General features: G+C 41.3%; 1 protein-coding gene across 6 annotated transcripts in view; it reads right to left on the reverse strand.

Moving 5' to 3' along the window:
• The window catches only part of fli1 (Fli-1 proto-oncogene, ETS transcription factor), a 36,894-nt gene extending 15,351 nt beyond the window's left edge, over positions 1-21,543 (reverse strand). Inside the window, exons 1-5 of one of the 6 annotated variants that reach the window (XM_042486131.1) lie at positions 21,352-21,543; positions 19,416-19,527; positions 8,572-8,783; positions 8,107-8,258; positions 6,859-7,062 (exon numbers count right to left, since the gene is read on the reverse strand). In XM_042486131.1, coding sequence (XP_042342065.1) covers positions 6,859-7,062; positions 8,107-8,258; positions 8,572-8,783; positions 19,416-19,481 — 634 coding nt within the window. In that variant the 5' untranslated portion in view covers positions 19,482-19,527; positions 21,352-21,543. Of the gene's footprint in view, positions 1-6,858; positions 7,063-8,106; positions 8,262-8,571; positions 8,784-14,477; positions 14,618-19,415; positions 19,528-21,351 lie in introns of those variants that run through there. The other 5 variants (XM_042486129.1, XM_042486132.1, XM_042486135.1 and 2 more) reach the window with 5 other exon arrangements.
• Positions 21,544-22,311: the final 768 nt, after the last annotated feature.

The following is a 22,311-nucleotide window of genomic DNA, read 5'->3' on the forward strand; positions in this document are numbered from 1 at the left end:
AGTGCACAAAATATATTTCCAACAAGTCATCCAAACCAGAGAAGATTATTTGTCATTGCCTTCCAAAACAAACCATTTCAGCTGACGCCTATACTCTCAAAGTGACATTGTTTGTTAGCAGTGTTGAGGCTGTTCTCATGCACTGTTTGTACATTTTCCTACAAGAAGTAACAGCAACATTTTCTTATATCCCACTTAATGATGAGCCAGTAATTTGTGCATAACTCATGTATTTTGGAAGGCTGTGATTATGTGACCAATGTGCTGGTGGGAGTAAAAAGCGGCCATGATCAGTCTAGTTAGGAGGCAGCTTGGGGTGGTGGGTCAGGTCGTTCTTACTCCAAACTCATCATGACGCTTGGTCAGTGACCTTCCGCGTAGGAGTGTGACGCCAAATGCCACCTTCAGCATCCACATACAATGCGCATGGTCGTGTCAGATGATAACAGTCATGTACACCTATAATGCTGAAGGACAGCGTCAGGTAAAATGCTGCCAGTAACCACATAATATAAGTAGCGCAAGTGCGCTTATAGGTGGGCGGGTGGTGAGGTGGATGAGTCCTACAAAGAACTGACTTTAATGCAGGAGTTCGGAGTTTGATTCCTGTGTGTGTGTGTGTGTGTGTGTGTGTGTGTGTGTGTGTGTGTGTGTGTCCCTGTCTAGACACCAATCCATGACTTTGGTGTCTAATCTAACCACTGTGACAGTCCACGCTGTTGTGTGAACATAGGGACCATGCCATTTCAATTCCCCCACACGTGCATTTGTTGACATCTAGGTAACGCGCTACATCATTTTACCATGACATCATCTCACCATGGGCAGTTGCTGACATCACCGTAGCGGCATCCCGGAACATAGACAGCTGACGCACAAGGATACCGAAAACATCGTAGGTTGACACGGAAGGTCACTGACCGAGCGTCACCATGTGACAAGTTTGGAGTGAGAACGTGTTGGATGGATGGGTCACAAAACTTTCCCCCCAGACTCTGCCCAAGAGACTGGTGATCGGTAATGTATGAATTTTGAGTGAAAGTTGAGTCATTTTGAGATACGTCGTCACCATGTTTCTTTTCCTTGATCTACCCACAGTAGCGTTACTTGCCTTAACCTGAATGAGAACATATTTGCCCAAGCGAACAAACTGTGCCCAACTTTTCAGCAACTTGGCTCTACTGTTGTCTTATTTTCTTTATGAGCTTAGAGCTTTGTCTGCAAGCACATTCTGTGGAAATAATTCATTTACATATTGATTACGCTACAGGAAATGATGCTCTCACCCCAGTAGACAGTTAACACTTGTGAGATCACAAAAATCCCTTTGAAGATCCAAAGCTATGGAGTGATGTACAGAGCACCAAGATCACAAATGGGGATACCTCCAACCACCATGTTAGCATGGAAACCACCTCCAGCTCCTGTGTCAGTCTAACATGTCCAATAAATTTAAGAGAGTTCAAACTGATAAGTCTGTCAATAAATCCCTGATAAGACAGCGAACCACCTGAACTACAGAATGCCAAAGTATCAAAGTGTTACTGAGGTTAAAGCCAGAACTTAAACTGTAATCCCTTACACTTATCTTTAGCTTGCTAAAACACATTACTAAGAAGTCGATTACAGCCAAACTCACTGTCAATGGTTTTCTTATTGCCTAAGATAAAAAATGTTTAATTTGACTTTTTTTCTGCTACACATCAGGTTTGGTTTTGTTTAGGCCATGGTATGGTTTAAAAAAAATAAAAATAAAATAAAAGCAAACATTTATTACAGGTCTGTGACTATGTGCTACGCACTTGTCCCACACCATGACCTCTACTTTGCTTCCTGCCTTGCTACATAAGGGGCACACTACTTCCTGCACTGGCACTGAATGTTGGCATTGCAAATCTTGCCATGCACAATGGCCCAATATGAACGTAATTCCTAAGGGTGCTGGACCAGTACTTGGGTATACAATACTGTTCTCACCAAAGAACGACAGAATGGGTTGTTTGTTTCAATTCCTAAAATGACAACAAAAAGCTCAACAAAACCCTTTAGTGGGGAGGCTTACACTGAGTACAACACAGCACAACACATCTCCAACCACCTTATTTTTCATGATCTAATGAGAATCATAATTACAACCACCCTAAGTCTGACAAGGTCTTTAAGAGACCAGACCTTGATGGCTTTCTCATCTCCACACATCTGACAAAACACCGCATGAAGTGGGTGTTAATTTCATATTGTCAGTTCCGTGAACTGTCAGTTCACTCCTAATTGTTTGACCCTTGGGCAGAAGCCCACTGCATACTATAATGATTATTATTTGTTGTATCTTGCTGCAGGGGATCAGTGGATCTTAATGCAGAAGGGGTCAGCAGTAATTCATGTGCATTAACTAATGTGACCAAGAAGATATCAACAATTAAGTTTAGACAACAAAACTACTTGGTATTGGTTAGGAAAAGATTGTAGTAGACGTTAGTTGAGTCGACTCACGTGACTAACATCTGACTTGACACTATAACTCAAAAATGACTTTTTATTTCACACTGGGCACAAACACAGGTCTCGTGGGTTAAGTCCTGTGCTTGTTGAGTCCATCCACCTGCTCTCCTACCTACCTAAAGTGTACTTTCTTCCTTCTAAATTTAATCTAAATCTGTTGCTCTGTATGTCTAATAAGATGTAAATGGGTTTACATAGGAGTGTGTTGAAAACATGGCGCATCTCATACAGACACTAAACACTGCCCAAGTGAAGTACTTTGACACCCTGGGAGTGCTGAAAACCATCAATGACTGAAATCCAACGTTTTGCAGAATTACCCCATATTAACATTCTTAACTGGCACTTGGGTTGCAAGTGCAATTATTATGCACCTCTAAGCAGCTAGCTTCAATTACAGCTGAGCTCATCTCAGTGTTTACATGAATAGCAACTACTCATTATCCACCTCCACTTATGCTAATGTGATATGCACATAAATTCCCGTAGCGCTAAGTGCCTGAACCCCAGCAGTCGAGGGAGTAGCCGCAGACTGCTCTGTAATGGTGGCTAACAGCAGACAGCTAACAGTAAAGGGCGCGGAGCCAGGCTGTTGAGCCCCTGTGCACCAGTGATAATCTGCCAATAGAAGGAACTAATGCAAGGGGAGCTCAATAAAAATGTTGTGAGGGGAGAAAAGGGAGAGAGAAACAGAGAGCGAGCTCTCCAGACCTCCTTTTTCCCTACTCAGCCTTCGAGCCCAGATGTTTATGGTCTGTATAAACTATTGAGGGCTCGAGAATGTCCCCCACTCTGGAGCAGCAGTGCAGAAGCCCAGACTTATCACTCTCTCGCTCTCTCTCTCTCTGTCTTGACTCCCTCACTGTAAATCCATCCAGACACACAAGCAACGGCGACAGCTGGGAAACAGAACTATTGCTATTCTCCAACGACACTCAATCATGACCGCCTCGGACCATTTCCACGTACTTCTAAAAAGGAGTTCACCCCCCTCTCCGACTTCTTTTTTTTTAATCTCACACTCGCTCACTATAATTGTTTCTCTTGCTCACAGCCTTCTGCCCATGTCCTCAAATAACTACTGTAAAATCAGTCAAGGATATATTTCTGCTCTTATATTTCTTAAGATCCACAGATTTACCCTCAGTTCTCTGTGCTCTTTTTCTCCTCACTGCCTTTTCATTTTACCCTGTCTCTTCTCACATCTCTGTGTGTCAGAGGATACAGTCTTTCGTTGTCTGAGGTTTCTTGCTCTGCTCCGTTTCCAGCACATGTGGTATCAAACCGACCTACATGGGTGCGATAAAGCAAACAGTCCGCGGTCCCTCCCTGACAGACTAATTTGAACAAATTCTCAAATTGCGCCCCAAATTGAAAGCACATTGGGGTGCGGGCGGCCATTACTTATAAAAATCTGGATAAGTGACCAACAATGAGGCCAAAATAATGCATGGGCAACTACCCTTGTTACTGCAAGCAGCTGGGTAGCCAGACAGATGTTCAGATTGTGCCCGCGGTTGAACCAGTGTGGGTGTCTGGGCGATATTTCTGCCCATGACGTGGCAGGAATGTTTTGTTATGGTATGGCTGTAGGGCGGGGAAGTGTGTCCCTGCCCCGTGCCGAGTGTACATACAGGACTTAATGACTCTGAGGAATGTTAATCAGAGGTTCAATAAACAGAACCAAACACACACATGATGCACACAGATGTGTATGAAATGATTGCAGTAGCCCCTCAGACCATCTCTTTTTTTTGGAAAAGAACAGGGGGTAATAAGAATGGGGTTGGAGGAAGACATCACATGACCTGCAATCACTAATACTTCCAGGGCTCGGCTCATTCTTTCCCTTCCTCTCTCTTTTTCTGTATTCTGGAAGCTCGGCTCAGCTCCAACTCTCGTGAGTGAAGCCAGAGGTCTATTTTCTGGACGGGGTTACTCCTCGTCTATGATTGTGTTTGTTTGTGCTGCGGGGGGAAAAGAGAGAACGGCTTTAGTTTCCAAATCATCAGCCCTGCAGGGTCTACATAAAGCCTCAACCTTCCTCCTCCTCAGTCTTCCTTAGACGTTCATTTACTAACATGGTTCCTCTTGCCCTGAGGCTCCCAGTGTCAATAATACACACTGCTCGCTTCTCAGAGAGCTGCCCCAAAACAGGTCAGTCAGTCCAGGCACGGGACGGTAGCATTCATCTTTTTGATTATCGGGAACGGATCCAAAGCAATTTCAACTGGCAAGTGGAGAGGATTCCCGAGACATCTTCACTGTCTCCAAAACACACAAGGTCTAAATCAAAAAAAGGGCAGCAATGGGCAGAGTCGTGGTGCAGCACGCCTAAGCCGTGGCTAAGTCGCGCAGCCAGTGGCCATAATGAAAACTGCTCTGCGGAGTGTGCCCAGTGGCGGTCAGACAGATCCACCCGCTGCAGCACTGCACAATGAGGCTGTTATACTCATGACAAGCATCTCTCTCTGCCCAGACGCTGTGCACAGAGAAAACTGTTGACACCCACAAAATACAGTTCCCATTACATCACGCGGAGGCCCATCGCAATTTTTTGGGAGTAATGTTAAATTTAGTTGAGCCATCTGTCACTCCACCCAACGTGGTGTCATGATATTCTGCAGCCGCAGCAGGAGCCGCTCACACTATTTTAAAGTACAGAATGCAAAGAATTCAAAGATGGGACAAACTGTTCTCTGTGTACAACAATCACATTACTCCTGAAGCGCTGGTTTTTACAGTAAATGGTAGACATACCTATTGTTTGAACCAGACACTCACTGTGTATTCAGAGCAGCAGCCATGCCAGATGTTCCATCTTATATCAAAATGTAATTTGCATACTGCCTCAGAAACTTGTCTTTGTTTCCCCGCCGAAACATATGAAGCAGGATTGCACCGCGGAACTCTTCAAAGGTAAGAGGCTCAAATTTAGTTGCCTCCATTGCAAATTGCAGATCAACTTTCTTTGCTGTGCTGAACACACAGGCCTAGCGTGATTCCTGAGGCAATGCACCTGGGCTTCATCTTTCTGGACCATGTGGAATAAGGCACAGCAAAGTCAAGTGGGGGGATGTAGTCGATACTTATCTCGAGGAGGGAGAGAAACACCCTTGGTTTTCATAGCACTGCTTAATGCTGGGTAGCCATTATGGAGGAATGAGTTTCCAGTAAAAGCAATTTCATTGTTTATTGACGGTAATATGAGTATAGTGCGGTGACAAAAAAGAAAGTGTCATGTTGTTTGCCCGGGTTTGGCATTTCTTCACTTTCGCTTTTCATCCAAAAGTAGAGAGAAATATATGAAAAGAGGCTTGTGTCTTCACTGAAAGTTGATTTTCACTTCAATTCTTTGGCACACATGGTAGCCAATGCCAACTTCAACCTTAGCACAAACAGCATGATGTAAAAGAGCACAGTTCACCAAAATTACTGTCCTTTCGCCTGCTATCTTCAATATTCAAATATTTTGTTTTGTTTCCTTTTGTTTGTCTGGTTGCTTGTTTGGGGGTGGGGGGGGGGGTTCTTTTTTTTTGTTGGATGCTGTTTTCTTTTCCAATAAACCATTGATTGATTATCATCCACTGCCCCTTTTAATTCACTATTTTTGTTATTACAGATCCAGGATTTAGGGAAATATATTGCCATAAATGGAATATAATACAATGAGTTTATTTTCTTTAATGCATAATCACCTGAAAATAAGAATCATCATGTTTTTGTTACCTTATGTAACCTTTATACCTAAATAGGGAGTGGGTCTCTGTCCATGGAGAGCACTATGTTAGACGGCTATGTTTCTACAGTAGCCCAGAACGGACAAACCAAAATCTGGCTCTAGATAGGGCCATCAGGTTTTTATACAGGACACCATAGTTAGCAGCCTCTATGTGGCAAGTGGTTTAATTCATCTGGTTTTACCAGTTTTTGCCAGTCTAAATCACTGGGGCCATTTGTTTTGCAGAGGAAGAGACCTCTCTGGATTATCCATCTCCCAGTGAGAATCTCCCGAATGTCTGGATCTTTAGTTATCAGAGAAAAAAGATGAGCACACAATAGCAGGTGTTGGGCTTAGTGGCCTGACTCCAATTAGCCAAACAGTGTTGGAGAAGCACTAAACTGTAACCTGAAACGGTTTTAATTACCTAGTTCAATTGTTTTAGAGAGGAGGAGTCATCTGCGGATAATTTGACTCCTGGTAAAAACCTCTTGAACAATGAAAACTGAAGGAATTCTAACTGGAGCAAGTTTCAGCTGGTTAAAATCTGCAATCCTCACAACTAGATGCCACTAAATCCCCTTAAATCAGACACACTGCTCTTTTAACTCTGAAATTGCAAAAAGGTCACTTACTTTCCCTGAGGTAATTGAGATGAGAGAGAAGCACTTCAGCATTGTACATGGTAGTGAGCCGGAGGAAGTCATCCTTGCCCATCTTGCAGAGCTCTTTGCCGTCTGTGTTCTGAAACATGGCCGTGTCGATCTCTAACAGGCCGTACTCCTTGATGGCCCACTCTAGCCACTGGCGAACATGGTCCTGAGACCACAATGAGGGGTCTGAAGGAAGATAGTAGAGCAAGAGAGAGGACGTTTATTGACTCCATAAGAATTGTTCCTGGACAGACACCAGGAAAGACAGTTGGGAGAGCCTCATATCTGACTAAGGTAAAGGGAGGGGGCCATGTAGAAATTGGAAACAGAATTTTGTATCAGTAGCAGACCTCTTTTAGATACTTGTAAATATTCTTGTCTTGTTTTAACCACATGAAAAGGATTTGCCAGATGACTCATATTATGTTTCAGGTAAATAATCTTTTAGAGCGTACTCACATTGAAATCCCTTCCTGTGATTGTACAAACTTTGCACTATGTTTTGAATTGCATTTGCAAGTAGTACTTGCCCCAAATCTGATATACTGCAATGCCAATCTGGAAGCCAAACCCTAAACTTAACACTTGTGGTTAAGGAGTGGCCTCTATGTGGAGCTCCTATTAGGTTAATAGATGAGTGGACGTTTGCATCACTTTAGAAAACACTTGAATAGCCTTAAAAATGGAAAATTCACCGAGGCTCCATTCGATTTTGATTAAATGAGTTACATGTGCTCATTTTTGGGAAAGAACAGTCATTCTCTTTGGCTCTGGTGGCTTACGTGGAACAACGTAATCAACTCATTGTTAAAATTACTTTTCTGAAGGCTCTAACCTTGCAACTGCACTTGTTAGTCTGTGAACTGTGTTATTTCACATACTGAAAGATCAAAATTGTGAAACCAGTGATTAAATTTAAAGGTCTGGCAGACATACATATCTACCTGCACGCATTCAGCTGTGCTCCCATTAGTGATGTAAAACAGTGGAACAATGCTTTAGCCCACAAACCAGCAAAATAGAAATGGGACTCATAAAACATTTACAGCATTGGCAAAATTATACCAAAACAAAGCAGTGATTCTGTCTGTAATAGCAGCAGTAGCACAGAAAAACACCTACAACAATTAGCACCTGTATAAATATGCAGTCAATACACAGATACACAGTTTCTGACACATATACAACCATATCCATCTCTTGTCAGATGTCTTTTCTTTGTATTATTACCTGCAGGTACAATGACTCTCCGCTCATTGGTGGTCATGTTTGGGGGAGGGGCATTCTTCTCGTCCATGTAGTTTCCATAGTTCATCTGAGACGCGTCATTACCCCCCACAAGCTTATTGCATTTACCCACACTGCAGTCAACTGGAGACTCCCTGCTGCACAAACATACACAGACAAGAAAGTTGTAAAAATATTATCAGCAGATAAATTGGGTGTTGTTGGTTTTCTTTTCCAGTCATTGACTTTGGCAGGGGATTTTTAAGCCCTACACTAGCCGGGGCCAAGTAAACTGAAAAGTAGAGGCAAAAAGTCCGAGTTAGATGTGGTAAAGAAATGGCCTGTTGAAGGACAAATGACAATATTTATAGCAGTAGCTGATGTGATGAAGGTTACATGTCTAACATGCCTAAAAAAGACCACAGACACCAAAAATGTAAGATACAGGAAGTGGTTGTCATGCCATACCTGGATCCATTCATGTGCTCATATTCTCTTTTGACATTGACCCGCACAGGCTGGTTGATCCACTCCTGCTGCGGGGGTAAGGGGTTGATTTTGTGGGTCTGGCCGTAGTCCTGTGTGCCAGATGCAGTCATGTCTGTCTTGGGGAGAGGGGCAGCAGCAGCGTACGGAGGCTCAAATAGGGACTGGTCTTCACTCACCACTGATAGCGCCTCCTGTAGGTGGAAGGAACAAATAATTGGTGTGTCTTTCTTGACTGACTTTATAAGTGCTGGTATGCAAGCACATTCCAAATAGAGTGCATACAGCATCCAAACTAAAATACCTTTAAAGAAATAGACTACTTTGATGTTTTGGAGAAATAGTCTTGCTTGCTGTCTTTCAAATTAGAAGACTGATACTACTCCTAAGTGTGTTTGTTAAAAGGGTTACTCAGCTGGTCATTTGCATCAATTACTCACCCTGAACTATGTTAATTTTGTAAAGAAAAGAATCTAAACATAGAGAACATTTTTGATGAATTGGAGCCATATGCAACCACTCTTAACAAAAGCAAAACTATCAAAACATCTGTTTACAAACTATCCCACAACTCAGGCAGTATTATACAATTATCATTTATCCAGTCATATGCTCAGAGCTTCCCAAACAGAACTGAAAGTAAAACTTATCTATACTCTTTAAAGCCAGACTCCATTGACAAAATAGTTATTTTACCTTGCTGAACATAGGAGCTGCTGTTCTACCACTTCCAGATCCATGGTTTGTTTGTTTTATTGTGTGATTTTGGTGAATCTGAACTAGTCAACTAAACCTTTAAAACACCAAAGTCACTCAGTAACACAAGCAAACTAACTGATTGAGGCAGTGGTAGACCGGTAGCTCCCAGCACCGACTGTTTTTGTCAATGGAGTCTGGCTTTAAATACAGCATTAATTAAGTTTCACTTTTCGTTCATTTCCCCATCGAAAAGAGCTGTCTGTTTGGGAAGTACTGCGCATATGACTGGATAAATGAGACGTGGATTGTACTGCATGAGTTGTGTGAAAGTTTGTAAATGGACGTTTTGATGTAGTTTTGCTGTTGTTAAACATGGTTGTCTATGACTTTAAGTTTATCAATGACGTTTTTAGATTCTTCATTCACCGGAGGCATGTGAGTTTTCGTCATTGTTACAAGGGGTGAGTAACTGATATAAAAATGGTCATTTAGTTGGTAGCGTATTAGTTTAATTCTAAGACTACTGCCAGCAGCTGGTTAGCGTAGCTTAGCATTAGCTAAAGCCAGGAGGCAGGGGGAAAAGCTAGTGCGGCTCCACCCAACTGTAACAACAACTGTGTGTTAAATAAATGAAATATTATGTTTTAAAAAATTAGTTTGAGGCAGTTTATTTCAAAGTTTCCTTCTCTTTTGGGATGCTAAGCTAAGCTAACCATCTCGTGGCTGTAGTTTCATGTTTTACAGATTGATGTGAGGGTGATATCAATCTTCTCCTATAACTCACAGTGAAAAAAAAAAAAGCAAAGCAAACATTAGCAGATACACCACAGTCACAGTCTTTCATTTGACCCGAAACTTATGATGTCAAATTTTCAATCCCTTGTGTATTTTTTGTTTACAGTAATTATGTGCAGTTATAGGTCATATCGCAGTCTGGCATCCACAGTAGTTTGTGTATACAGCCCACGTAGCAACTGTAGCTTCCTGTTGATGTTAGGACCACTTCAATCATGCCCACAGTGGAGTAAGACAGAGTTGTGACATTATCAGTCAACACATACAGTTGTTCTACCAGTATTGATTCACATATAACATTGGAAAAACAGCCTCTCAAATTCTCACATTTACTGTATGAGCTGACAATAAAAATGTTCTAAATCCAATTTCTCAGATGCTTCTATGTGTAATGATTCTCTCTCGCCCATTATCATTCTTAACTTTGCTGAACACAAAAATCCCCTGTCATGCCCTGATGTGTCTGTCTTGTCTGGGCGTTCAGCTTCCCTCCACAGCTGAGGACTCAACAGAAGCAGGGGGGTCACGGCTACACTGACCCCTCTGCTGTGGCTCAGCTGGAGCAATGTAAGTTTATTAAAGAAAACAAACGCAGAAACTCGCGGCTGGCCAAGATATTACGTGGTTTCCAACATGCTCCTCGTATAATGTCGTTGAAGTAAAGCATTGGTTGTGCACTTGGTGGGTTTCATTTTAACAAGCAGATGTCACCACAGAGTGAACAGAGTCCGGCAATGTCACCATATCAGACCAACGTTTGGCTGGCACAGGATGTGGGTATTTCTCAACAATACCTTGATTCAGGCTTTGTTATAATTGCTCCATTTGTCGTTGTTAAAGATCAAACAAACAAATACTACATATATATATATAGTATATATAGATCACGACAAAAATGTACACACTGATAAACACATATAAATATAAGTAAAAAAATAAAGTATTATGTATATATAAGTCAAAATATCAAGAGAAATCATTACAGTCATATGCTTCTGCTGGGGATTAGGCTCGGGTCTGATGCACATCTGGATCTGATAGGATCTGATGGCACAGCTTAGACCGAGACGTGTCTAATTCCCCAAGACTGAATTATTTCATTCCAAAATGCCACATATCTGCTTCAGGGGGAAAATGCTACTTGATATTCATTGATCAGTATTTCCAACATGTAGCCATTTGCATTCTCTAAAATGTTGCTTTTATGAGAGCAAAATCCTCATGATCTCACATGACTTAAGCATCATTCCATTCTGGGACATTTCATGCAAGTAGAGTTTTTCACTTATCCCCGTTTGGATGATAAATGTGTCTATGGTGACAAAAGATTTTGCTTATACAACTCAAGGTTGACTTAGTACAATAAGGCTAAAACACTATAGCGACTTTAAATGGCAGGGATGCTCTTTCACTAAATCTGTTTTGACACTGAGCTGAAAAATACATTTCCCTTTACTTTATTCTTTAATTTCCTTTAACTACAATAATCATACCTTGTTTGTCTTTATTGACAGTTATAGCTGATTTATACATTAAAAATACAAACAAAATGACTCTGATTTTTACTTTGAACTTACATAAATAAATAAATTTAAGAGACTGAAAGACTAAATTATATAGCAAATTATCGTATCATTTAAAAATAAAAAAAGATCATTGCTATGCCAATACCTGACCTAATATTTGAACCATTTATCCTTTTTGTATTGCCTGGCAGCCTCTCAATCTGCATGTTTCCTTAATAACTAAAGCTGAAATCATTATAATTAATATTTTAAACCATCACAGATGTTTGCATGGAAACTAACATATTAAAAGAAAGTGACAGGTGAGGCCTTCGCTCTGTACCATCTCAGGTTATGGCGACCTTTGCAGTGGAAAAACAAAAAAGGTTTTAATTTGTAGCTGCACTACAGTGCCCTCTGTTGTAATACAACAGACCCACTACTGATTGTCCACAAAGTAAAGTGTAGATTCAAAGAGTTGCACAATGTGACAGCTTGGAAGAAAGGCACCTGACCTCTGTTTTAATAACGTGAAGAGTGGTTGTCAAATCAAACTCCTGTTCAAACAAGAGAGAAATCTTATTGAACTTCTTTGTCTATGTCACATTTCAAATGCAAAACTTCTGTTCAACTACTTCAGTAAAATACTCTTCAGGTTAATCTGTGGATAAAAAAAGCTGAACCTCTCCAGAGCATTTAACCATCTCGCCAGAATTAGATTTTCCAGTGATTTCATCAGTGGATCCATCACAGGCTGAACTTTGGCAGCAGGACTCATTATCTGAGCAGAGCACACCAGCTCGACTGCGGATGATAAAGCGTCAAAGAGTGAGGGAATGTCTCATTACTGCCCGATAAGGGCTCACTGAGCTTTTATGACTGTTGCACGTTATATTTACAGTGACATATCAGCCTGTGCAATAGAAACCATGATTGGCAAGTGGTGTGTGACAATCAAGATTGCAGAGGGGTTTTTAAAAATAGGATCACACCACTCTCATGGAGAGAAGCTGAAAGGATGACAGACCACTGCCTATGTTTTCTTTCCAGTATCTGCGGGGAACACACACATACTGCCAGAGTCACACAGTTACACTTAGTTTTCTGTCTGTCTCTCAATGTCCTCTGTCTAGATGAATTCCTCCCAGAGGATCTGAACACAAAACTCTATGCAAGTTCTGAGTAAAAAGAACACAATTTAGCCTTTTTTTTCTAGCAGCATAGGCTAAATAAGATCTAAAACCTATTTTAGCAATATATCTTTCTCAACAGACGGGGGAAACACATCAATTAAATCATATCTCAGCTGCACCACTATAAGCATTGTGTGAGTGTGACACCTGCTGGGAGCCACCTCTGTTCTGTTTATGAGTCTATCTCTCCAAAATGCGTCACGACGCGTCTGGAGCACACTGGATACATGCAATAGGTCCACATCCAGACTACACGTGTGATTGTTTGGCGTTCACACACAGCCATCTAGCAGGAGCCACCCAGAGGGGGGCATTCCTGTCTTTTGTTTAAGGAGGAAGAGGAAACCTGTCAGGAAAAGATTGTGTGGAGCAGGAAGCTCTCATGGTTAGAGAGCCCTTCCTCTCTTTTAGCGAGGGTGAATGCAGCCAAGCAGCCAGTCATTTACACCCAAGGATTCAATTATGATTACATTAATTGTCACAACTCATTGCTTTGTTACAAACATCCAGGCTGGGACGTTAATCTCAGCCTGCAGCGTGGCTTTCATCCCCAATACATAACAAAATGATCACTGGGAGCCTTGAATGACGGGATTTAAGTGACTATATGCAGCCTGACATTTTTTTTTGTCTGGCCAACGTTTACACTCTTCCCAAAACTCACACCACACCCAGCCGCCACAAACCCGCCACTTTAAATTTCCAAAAGAAAACACTTTTTAGCAACAGTAAGAGCAAACTCAGAAGCTGCATTGTTACAGAGCTTACACTTGTTAACCGGAGGACACAAACTGAATGCATCGCGGGGTGAACTAATAGGGACTTGCCATTCAACATCTGGTGGCTGCAGCCATAATGCATCTGGAATTTGACTGTCGGGGGCCAGTAGCCAAAGTTAATGTAGACCAGCGCTCTTGACTACCAACATACCGTTTCAAAATAGTTGTGTAACTATAAAAAGGAGTAAGCCAAGGTATCATTGTGAAGCTTGTGGCTTTGAAGTGTTGCAAACTGAGCAGTTACCGCACGAAGTTACCAAATGACAGCTTTCCTTAACACAAAACTCTCTGTGCGGCGGAGCGAGGGAAGTTACAATAACCAACAGCAACAAAGATAGAGATTATTTATTGTGTAAATTCCAAACCATCACACTTTTTTGACCCACGACGGGATCTCCGGACCGAGCCGGGCGATGTGCCACACCGCTGTTGCGCAGCTCGACACATCGTATCCAGCGGTACATCCACTCATGGGCTATTGCTCAATCCCCGCTGCCCACACTAAACCAAACCGTTGAACTCGTGGATAACTTATACGAAAGTAAAATTTGTATTGTGTTGTCTGAAATAAATAGCCACTCCTTTTGCCTTTCCAGACGTGCGTAATTGTGCGCTTGGTCCACAAAATCCAAAGCGTGACTCTGATTTCGCCTTGAATCCACACCGTTGCGTGTCCTCACAACCAGGCAGTTTATTGAAAAAAAAGAGTGAATACTTTCAAAGAAAGGAGAAAAAGAAGGAAATCTGGTTACCGCTTTTAGACCGAGAGAAAAAAGCCGCTCATCGTCGTCAGATTGGAGGTCCCAGCTCACAGACCGACACACAGGAGCATTTCAACCCATTGCTTAAAAAAAGGAGGCGCAACTCCGAAAAAGCAGTCTCCCACAAAACTCATACACCCCGTTCTCCACCCTTACCTTAATAGTTCCGTCCATTTTGCGCAATTTTCAGCGGACCCCGACAATATCCCAAACATGACACGCTCCTGAATTAATTCCAGCCCCCGGTATGTGGCGGAGAGAAAGAGACACTTTTACCGGATTGAGTTTTTTCTTTCCTCTAAATTTGGGAAGTGAAGTCACCACTGTTGAGAAGGTTGAGAAGGAAGCTGTGTGTCACCGAAAGCCCTGCCTTCAAAAAAGCAGGATACTGTCCCAGCGAGATAAGCAGGGAAAACAATTGAGTGTTCGCTCCGCTGTTATGTTTTTCTGCTCGGAAATATTTACAGGATGACTGCCTGCGTTGTGCACAGCCATTGCTGTGTAGCCTGCTGTAGAATAGGCTGCTGTGTTTTGCTTTCCCAGTAGTGTCACAGATGGCGTGGAAGAGTTTACTATTTACCCGACTTATGAATTATTTCTGCACATATTTAACTGCGACTTTTTGGGGAATGAGCTTTACTTTCGTTATGTTATGTGATCCAATGTTTTAGAGAGCTTTTGGTTCACGCCTACACACTTCAGCCTTGCATTTGGCCATGCCTCCATCCCTCTTTAAATCTCTGTTTTATCCTATATTTCATAGTGAAAGTGATACATGGAATAAAGTTTATCTTTGAGTGTGGACAGATGTTTCTCCCGTACTCGCTGATGGAGCTCTAAATCAGAACAGGAGAGCATCCTGAACACCTATAGCAGGAGCTGTTGCAACCTTGTCTTTTTTGTTACAGCTCTCTGTGAAGTTTTCCTGAGACACCATTAATAAAACCCAAGCATTCAGCTCCTAACCGCACTACAGTCTGAGGGTCTGCACTACACGTGTGCGTCTGCTGCTCAGCGCGGGGCTGAATGGATGAAATGCAGCCTGCGTCAACAAAGGCGCATTTTAGAAGGGGGCAAAAATGTCGGATTATTATTATTGTTCTATTATTGATGTTATTATCGACTTTGCTTTTGTTAACAAATGGTTTCGCCCTATTTCCCTGAGCCTAAAAAAGAGAAATAAAGAAATCCCCTAATCCCCACCCCCACATAGGTATTTTTTTCTTCTCGTCTGCCCTATGAAATTGCCCTCATCAATTCAGGCATAATTTCAGTGCAGATGGAGCCAGCGCTGAACGCGAGCAGACCAATGCCACTGCAAAAAAAGACGTCTATTTTCTCAACACAGTCTGCATTTCAGTGCTATCTTTCACTGAAGACAAATTAAACAAATAACAAGCAGATGAGAAGAGTAAATCAAATCAAGAGATTTTTAACTAACTTGAGAAGGCTGACTTAGTTGATCAATTCATCAGTATCAAGACATTAATTTGATAAGAAATAACTCTGCTTAGCACCAAAGGGAACGTTTCTCTCCACATTACCAGTTTTTATAATACATAAAAATATAATTAAAATGAAATGGTGCTGGTCATAGGTGTAGACTTTTTATTTTTTTATTTTTATGCATCAAATGTATGCAAAAAAATTACCCAAATGCGTGTTTGGCACTCAAAATCTTCTGGAGACGTGTTAAAACAAAACCTATGCCCATGGTGATGATGAATATTTTTTGCAGTGTTGGGGTTCTAAAGAGTGGCCAAACGCAGCAAACACTGACAGCAGGGCCGGCCTGTCTGCTTTCGACTTGGGGGTCTGGTGGGGCCGAGGGCCCCCACCCTTGGGACCACCACATCTGGATCCTGCTAAGGGTCAAGGCTTCTCCTGCCTGAGGCCAGTTCAGACTCGTGTAATTAAGGGAGACACCTTGTTTAACTCTTCAGTGACTGGTTTGGTTTCTTTTACATTCCAGAGTCTTAGGTTTTCATAAAGGCAAAGCATTTTATTTTAGGGGTACTAGTGATAAAGTGGCCAATTAAAGAGGTGTTTAAGACCTGACCTCGAGTTGATGATTCACCATACAGGACTTTATAACCAGTAGTAACAGATCTCTTTCTTTAAGTTGTATACCGTGATGTGCTTAATGGCATGGGGGTCCATTAATAAAATCCAAGCTCCACCCCACTCAAGTTCAAAATTAGATTCACTTGTATAAATAATTTAATTTCAGTGTTATAAAATACTGCAACAAACTTCCAGGATTCTTTTAAATTGACACAAAACCCCCTTGTTTTCCTGAGAAGTCTGATTTTCTAATCAAACAACATCTCGCCAACAGCTCGCCGCACACAGGATCTCTCCCTCTCTGTATTAAAATACCTGCCATCCCACTCACAGAGCTTATTAGGAAGACTGGGGGTCCAGGACCTACCAAGACCATAATGAATACAGCGGTAACAAACATTTTGGAAGGCCAATAAACAGATGCAAGTTGGTTTACACAGTGAACCACAGAACATCTGGCTTGACGCTGGAACTAGACAGCCAGACATTTCTTCCTTACACCACGAGCCAGTAGCTCCTCTGTCTCTCCGCTGGGGCAACAAGCCAAAGGTGGGCGGACACTATACAGGGTTTATGTTCAGCAGCATTTCAATTCTTAGGCCCAGCCTTTCTTTCATAGCTTATACGAAGATATATTGAGATTTAGTTTATGGAGACTTTGGTTCTAATGAGAGAAAGTGAAGCCTAACAAGTGAAAACAATCTGTCAAAAGGGGAATATAAAGGGAGACATAAACTTTTAGAGGCTTCTGTAATCAGGCACATTTTTGTTAACAGTGTGTTGAGTATATGCCAAGTTGCTGACCTAAAACAAGTCAACATGCATGTGGAATTTTTCTCTTTTCTTGCACTCTCTAAAAGTTCACTTTCTGACAAGTTGATTTTACTTTTAAAAATCTGCAAACTGACTGCCTTGAAAAATGTAAGTAAATGTAACTATGAGTCTTAATTTATGTTTACATTAAATCTAATACTTCAGTTTACTTAAAATGTAGTTATATTTACTTACTTTTGTGAAGCTGTTGCAACTTAAAAATGACAAGTTTAATTAAATAAATCTTTTTAAGTTTTAGCAACTTCAGTAAACTAAGTTGACTTTGATATAAATCTGTATTCTGCTGGTTACAAAATAGTCAATCATAGTTTTTTTTTTCTTAAACATGTTAACAAAGCAGAACTTACAGATCTCTGAACATGGTTTACTGAAGTTGCTAACACCTGGAAAGAACAAGGTAATTGACTGCATCTATTTTTTGTAAACTTAACAATTTGATATAATGTAAATGTAAATTGAGATTAATAGTTATATTTACTTTCATTTTTTGAGGCAGTCGGGTTCCAAGATTATTTTAAGTAAGATAAATGTGCCAGATTTTACAGCGTGGGTACCTCATTTGATCAGTGCTGGTGTGGGAGATTACAGTACTGAGTTTTGTGAGAAACTTTTTGGTGGAGTGTTATTCCAAAGGAAGAAATAGTACCATCAAGCCTGCTAACTTCATTGTTTATTAGACAGCAGACTTGTATCCACATCCCTCCTCTCCGGCTAAAAGACAGCCTGAGTCAAAATACTGAGGGCAAAAAGTGGAGTCTGCAGCACCATAAGCACGAACTGTCTGGCCCCTCGCTCTAGGCCATAATTAATTTGAGATTTATTTTTATTGGAGAGTTCCAGTCTCGCCTGGCCTTAACCAAACAAAACCAAATGTTGGGCCGTGGATTCGCTTGAATGAGGAATATTTCTTTAAATTTTTGTATTGAGGCGTGCCACATTCTGACCAATATCTCCCTGAATGCGAGTGAGCCAGTGAGTGTAGCACGCAAAAAAGCACGCTAACCCTGAATCCGGGCAATGAAAAATAATAACATCATTATTGGAATCACAAGAAACAAATATGCTAGGTTGCCTTTCCAAAACAAATCAAATCAGATATGATATGCAAAAGCTTAACTCCTTCCATGCTCAAATCCCCTAACCTGTTTGTCCCTCCTGTCTTTTTGAGGGAGCAGAAAGACTCATTCAAAAGCATATTTTCTCCTCAAACATTCCACTATTCAACTCTCTCACAACAAATCAGGAATTGTCCTGAGCCCTGAAACGCCGAGTCTCTCTGCAGTGGCACAAACGCTGTGGCTGGATGAAAAGAGCCCTTATTCAAAGGGCAAATAAGTCTTCAAAACATTAGCAAGCCCCCTTGGAAAAATACCTTGATTATGAAGATATTACCATAGCCCGCCTCTGCACAATGGCTCATTTTAATGAGACACAATCCGAGCAGTCACCCCTCAGCAGATTCTTATTATGATGGATGTGAGCAAACGCCATGCAGCCAAAATTAACTGAGAGAAAAAAAACACATTGAACTTGACATTTCACATTGTGTAGTCATATACGGTTTTATATAAAATATTTAATGGTTCCAGTGCCCGTGATATGTAGCAGTTGCAGGTATTCACGCTGCGCCATATGTGACGCGATGCAGCTTTTTTTTTAATGTGAAAACCAGATGTGCGCTGTTTGCTTTATTTACATTCTCAGGACTGAAGCAGAGAGAGAGAGAAAGAGAGAGACAGAGAGAGATTCATGACGTCAAGCATAATAATGAGCCATAGCAGCAGTATTTTTGGAGACAAAGAAATCGGCAGAAGTCGAATTGATCTTGACACTTCAGTTAACCACAACAGAGCAACATTTCAACAAGTGACTGTGCAGCGCAAACATGCAGACACTTTCAAATAGAGCGGAAAAAAACTCGCAACTAAATGCAATAAGCCTGACAACTGTGTAAAGCCACAGGTGTTAAACATATAATTGTGCAATAAGAAAGTTTTAATATTTCTCATAAAATAATCACAAATGCGCTGTGTAAACAATTAATTTCCACATTTTCTAATGGAAATAATTGAATATAATCCTCACAGCTTGACTACTTAAACACTCAGAGTAAGACGCTTGGGGAGATATGACATCACAATCTGAATAAAAAAAAATAAAAATGAAAGGACCCCCAGTTTGTCCCTCCAACATTACCTGATCGAAGAGACGGTGGTGTCTTACCTTGACGTAAGACGACGTGTCAGGGACAGTTTGAAACATGTCTACTTGACAGACAGGCCCAAGGGTGCTCAGTGTCCAATGGGCCCTGAGAAGAGGAGAATAATAATAATAATCATTATTATTAATTTTATATTTTAAAAATCATTTATTATTTTTAATTATTATTAGCCTATTGTTGTTGTTGTTTAATGCAGTATTTCATTTGTACATATTATTGTAATGGTTATCTAAAGTTTCAGTCGAAAAATACCTCACAGTTACATTGTTATGTTGTCATCAAGCCATAATTTGCACCTGACAGCTCAGTGCTGTACAGCAAACATCCACGGGGTTTTGTGAACTTCCACATATGGGTTACCACTTCCACCAAAATAAAGAGAAAGACAAATTTGCTTAAAGCCCCCCCTCCCCGGCGCACTGCACACATAATCCTTTGAGAGGCTGCATTTTTTTCTCCAGAGTATTCAGAGGTATCACATATGGCTAGGTTTTAATTACTGCTCTCCATATATTAACACCACCAATTTATACACCACTAACCTACTGGCAACATGGATGATTGACTCCAAGTCGCCCAATAGGAGCTGGGCAGCAAGGAGAAGAAGAAGAGGGCCCCATCCCAACCCCCATCACGTTTTCCCCTAAAGCTTACCACATATTGAAACACTTTTCGCTTTAATAAGTGCAGCTTACAAAGTCTAGGGTGAAAGGGCACTTAGAGGACGGTGTCTTCAGCCCTTCCCTCCCTGCGCAATTATAAGGAAGGCAGTGGCGTATACCATCACGAGTGGCTGTTATATAGACTGTGTGATAAAGCAAATGAACGTATATGGACCTCTATATTGGCATTCACTGAGGTTCAACATATCTTAACAAGGCCTATGGGACATCATTCTCCTGCTCAGTAGCATGTGTGCTCTGACCTGTCAGAATTACAAATATACAATCATGAACCCACTCTGCGTTTGAGCGTAATTAGCGGCGGATGCAGTTTACGCGTCCTTGTGATCGAAAGCCAATGCCTGACAGGGGGAATTCAACGAAAAAGAAGGGGAAAATGAAACATTAAAATAACTCAGGCAGACTTATACCTTCCTACACACAATCAGGGGCTTAATAGCGCTCCAATTTTTCTTTTCTTTTTTTTTTCACAGCACAATTTCACGTTTCTGCTGAAGCTTTTTTGCGCATTGAATTCCTTCTCTCATGATAAATTAGCCAAGAAAGAGGGGGGTTATATATGAACGTGGCACGGTTTAAACACTTGTAGAGAACCAATGTTTTTTTTTTTGTCTTCTCGGCTCCTGCAGGCAAACGCAGGGCTCGCCTCATAAAGTTCCCCAAATGCATCCAATTTATACGCGGTAGAAAGCACATAGGATACCCGCATCTGCAGCCAATTAGACAGAGGAGAACTGGTGAATAACGGCGTGAACCTCCCTCCGAGACAGCCCCGTGGGCCGGGACCCCTCTAGTGTTACATTTTAAGCATCTTACCTTGCTGTTATCCATCATAAACGAGAGCCAACTGATTTTCAGCTAATACGCATTGCATTCTTTCCCCTTACCTATAGACTGAAGCCCCAAAAGTGAGACTGCAAAGAGGGGAACTGACAAAAGTTCGGTGTTTTTCGATTTTCAAAACTCATATTTAACTTGAATACAACAAAACTTTGAAGTCTGATACAATGAGACAAACGTAATACAAAGATGGATGCATTGGAGTCGCTCCGAAACGTCCACACTTTTAAATTTGACTGAAGTGCAATCTTTTCACAACGTGACTGCGCATCAATAATACCAATAAAACAAGTGCAAATGATCCATCGTCCTCCTGCATGCACACCTACGCTAGAGACTTTGCTCGAGCAGGATTTTCAACAAACAATGATTATTTCTTTTCACTCACCTGTCGTTTTTGCGTCGGTCGTTTGATCTTTGTTTTTTTACGATCTAATCACTCCTCCGTCAATTCTCAATAATTAGTCCCGTACAAGCAAAGCCGTTTTTCCAATGATGATGACAGTGAGTTATTTTGAAAGGGGCTGAAAAGGAGCGCCCGGTGTATGAATGGAAATGTTGCTGAGATGGTGGAGAGCCGCGACCAATGAGCAGCGAGAGAAAACCTCCCCTTGCCTGCCGTGTGAGGCCACTGAACCATGAAATAAGGGGAAAGCAGAGAGAGAAAGAGCGTCATAAATCTACTTTATAAAGTCTTTTTGGTATTGGACATCCCACGAAAAATATAAAAAAGAAATTTTGTTGGGGTTTTTTTATTCTCTGATTTTTTAAAAAATAGCTATTAACATGAATTTGTGGTTAAGTCTGCACAACCCTGCAAATTCTGGAGCAGCGGTGGTTGCGTGTGGGAAAACTACTCTGTGTACAGTGAGAGAACTTCAAAAGTGCACAAACATCATTGCAAAACATTTTTTTTCTCCCAAGAAATATGATTCTCTCACCTTCCTTCCGCAAATTAAGATGTAGACAAGGTGTGTTCATTAATGGATTTAGTCCTCTATTATGCAGCAGAACATTTTATCTGATAAATCTGCAAACTAATGGAATATCAATGCTGGATCAAGCTTGATGCTGGATGTTTCTGACAAAAAATGAAGAAGAATTTGCTTGATTATCACACCTCTACGCTGCAAAATAATCCATAAACCTTGAGTTAGGCTGCTGATAAATACACACAATTTTTCTGACTTTAAATCACTTCAATACATCTTAATAGTCAGCCATAAGCAGTATCCACTCAGTCTGTCTTTGCAATATTCATTCATGTTCCTGTCTGTCCTCATGGTGACAGTTCCCGCAGGAATACCACCAGCAGCACGAGTTCCTCTGTCTTTTCCTGCTCAGTTGA

Source organism: Plectropomus leopardus, chromosome 5, assembly GCF_008729295.1.
Source record: "Plectropomus leopardus isolate mb chromosome 5, YSFRI_Pleo_2.0, whole genome shotgun sequence".
Lineage (NCBI taxonomy): Eukaryota > Metazoa > Chordata > Actinopteri > Perciformes > Serranidae > Plectropomus > Plectropomus leopardus.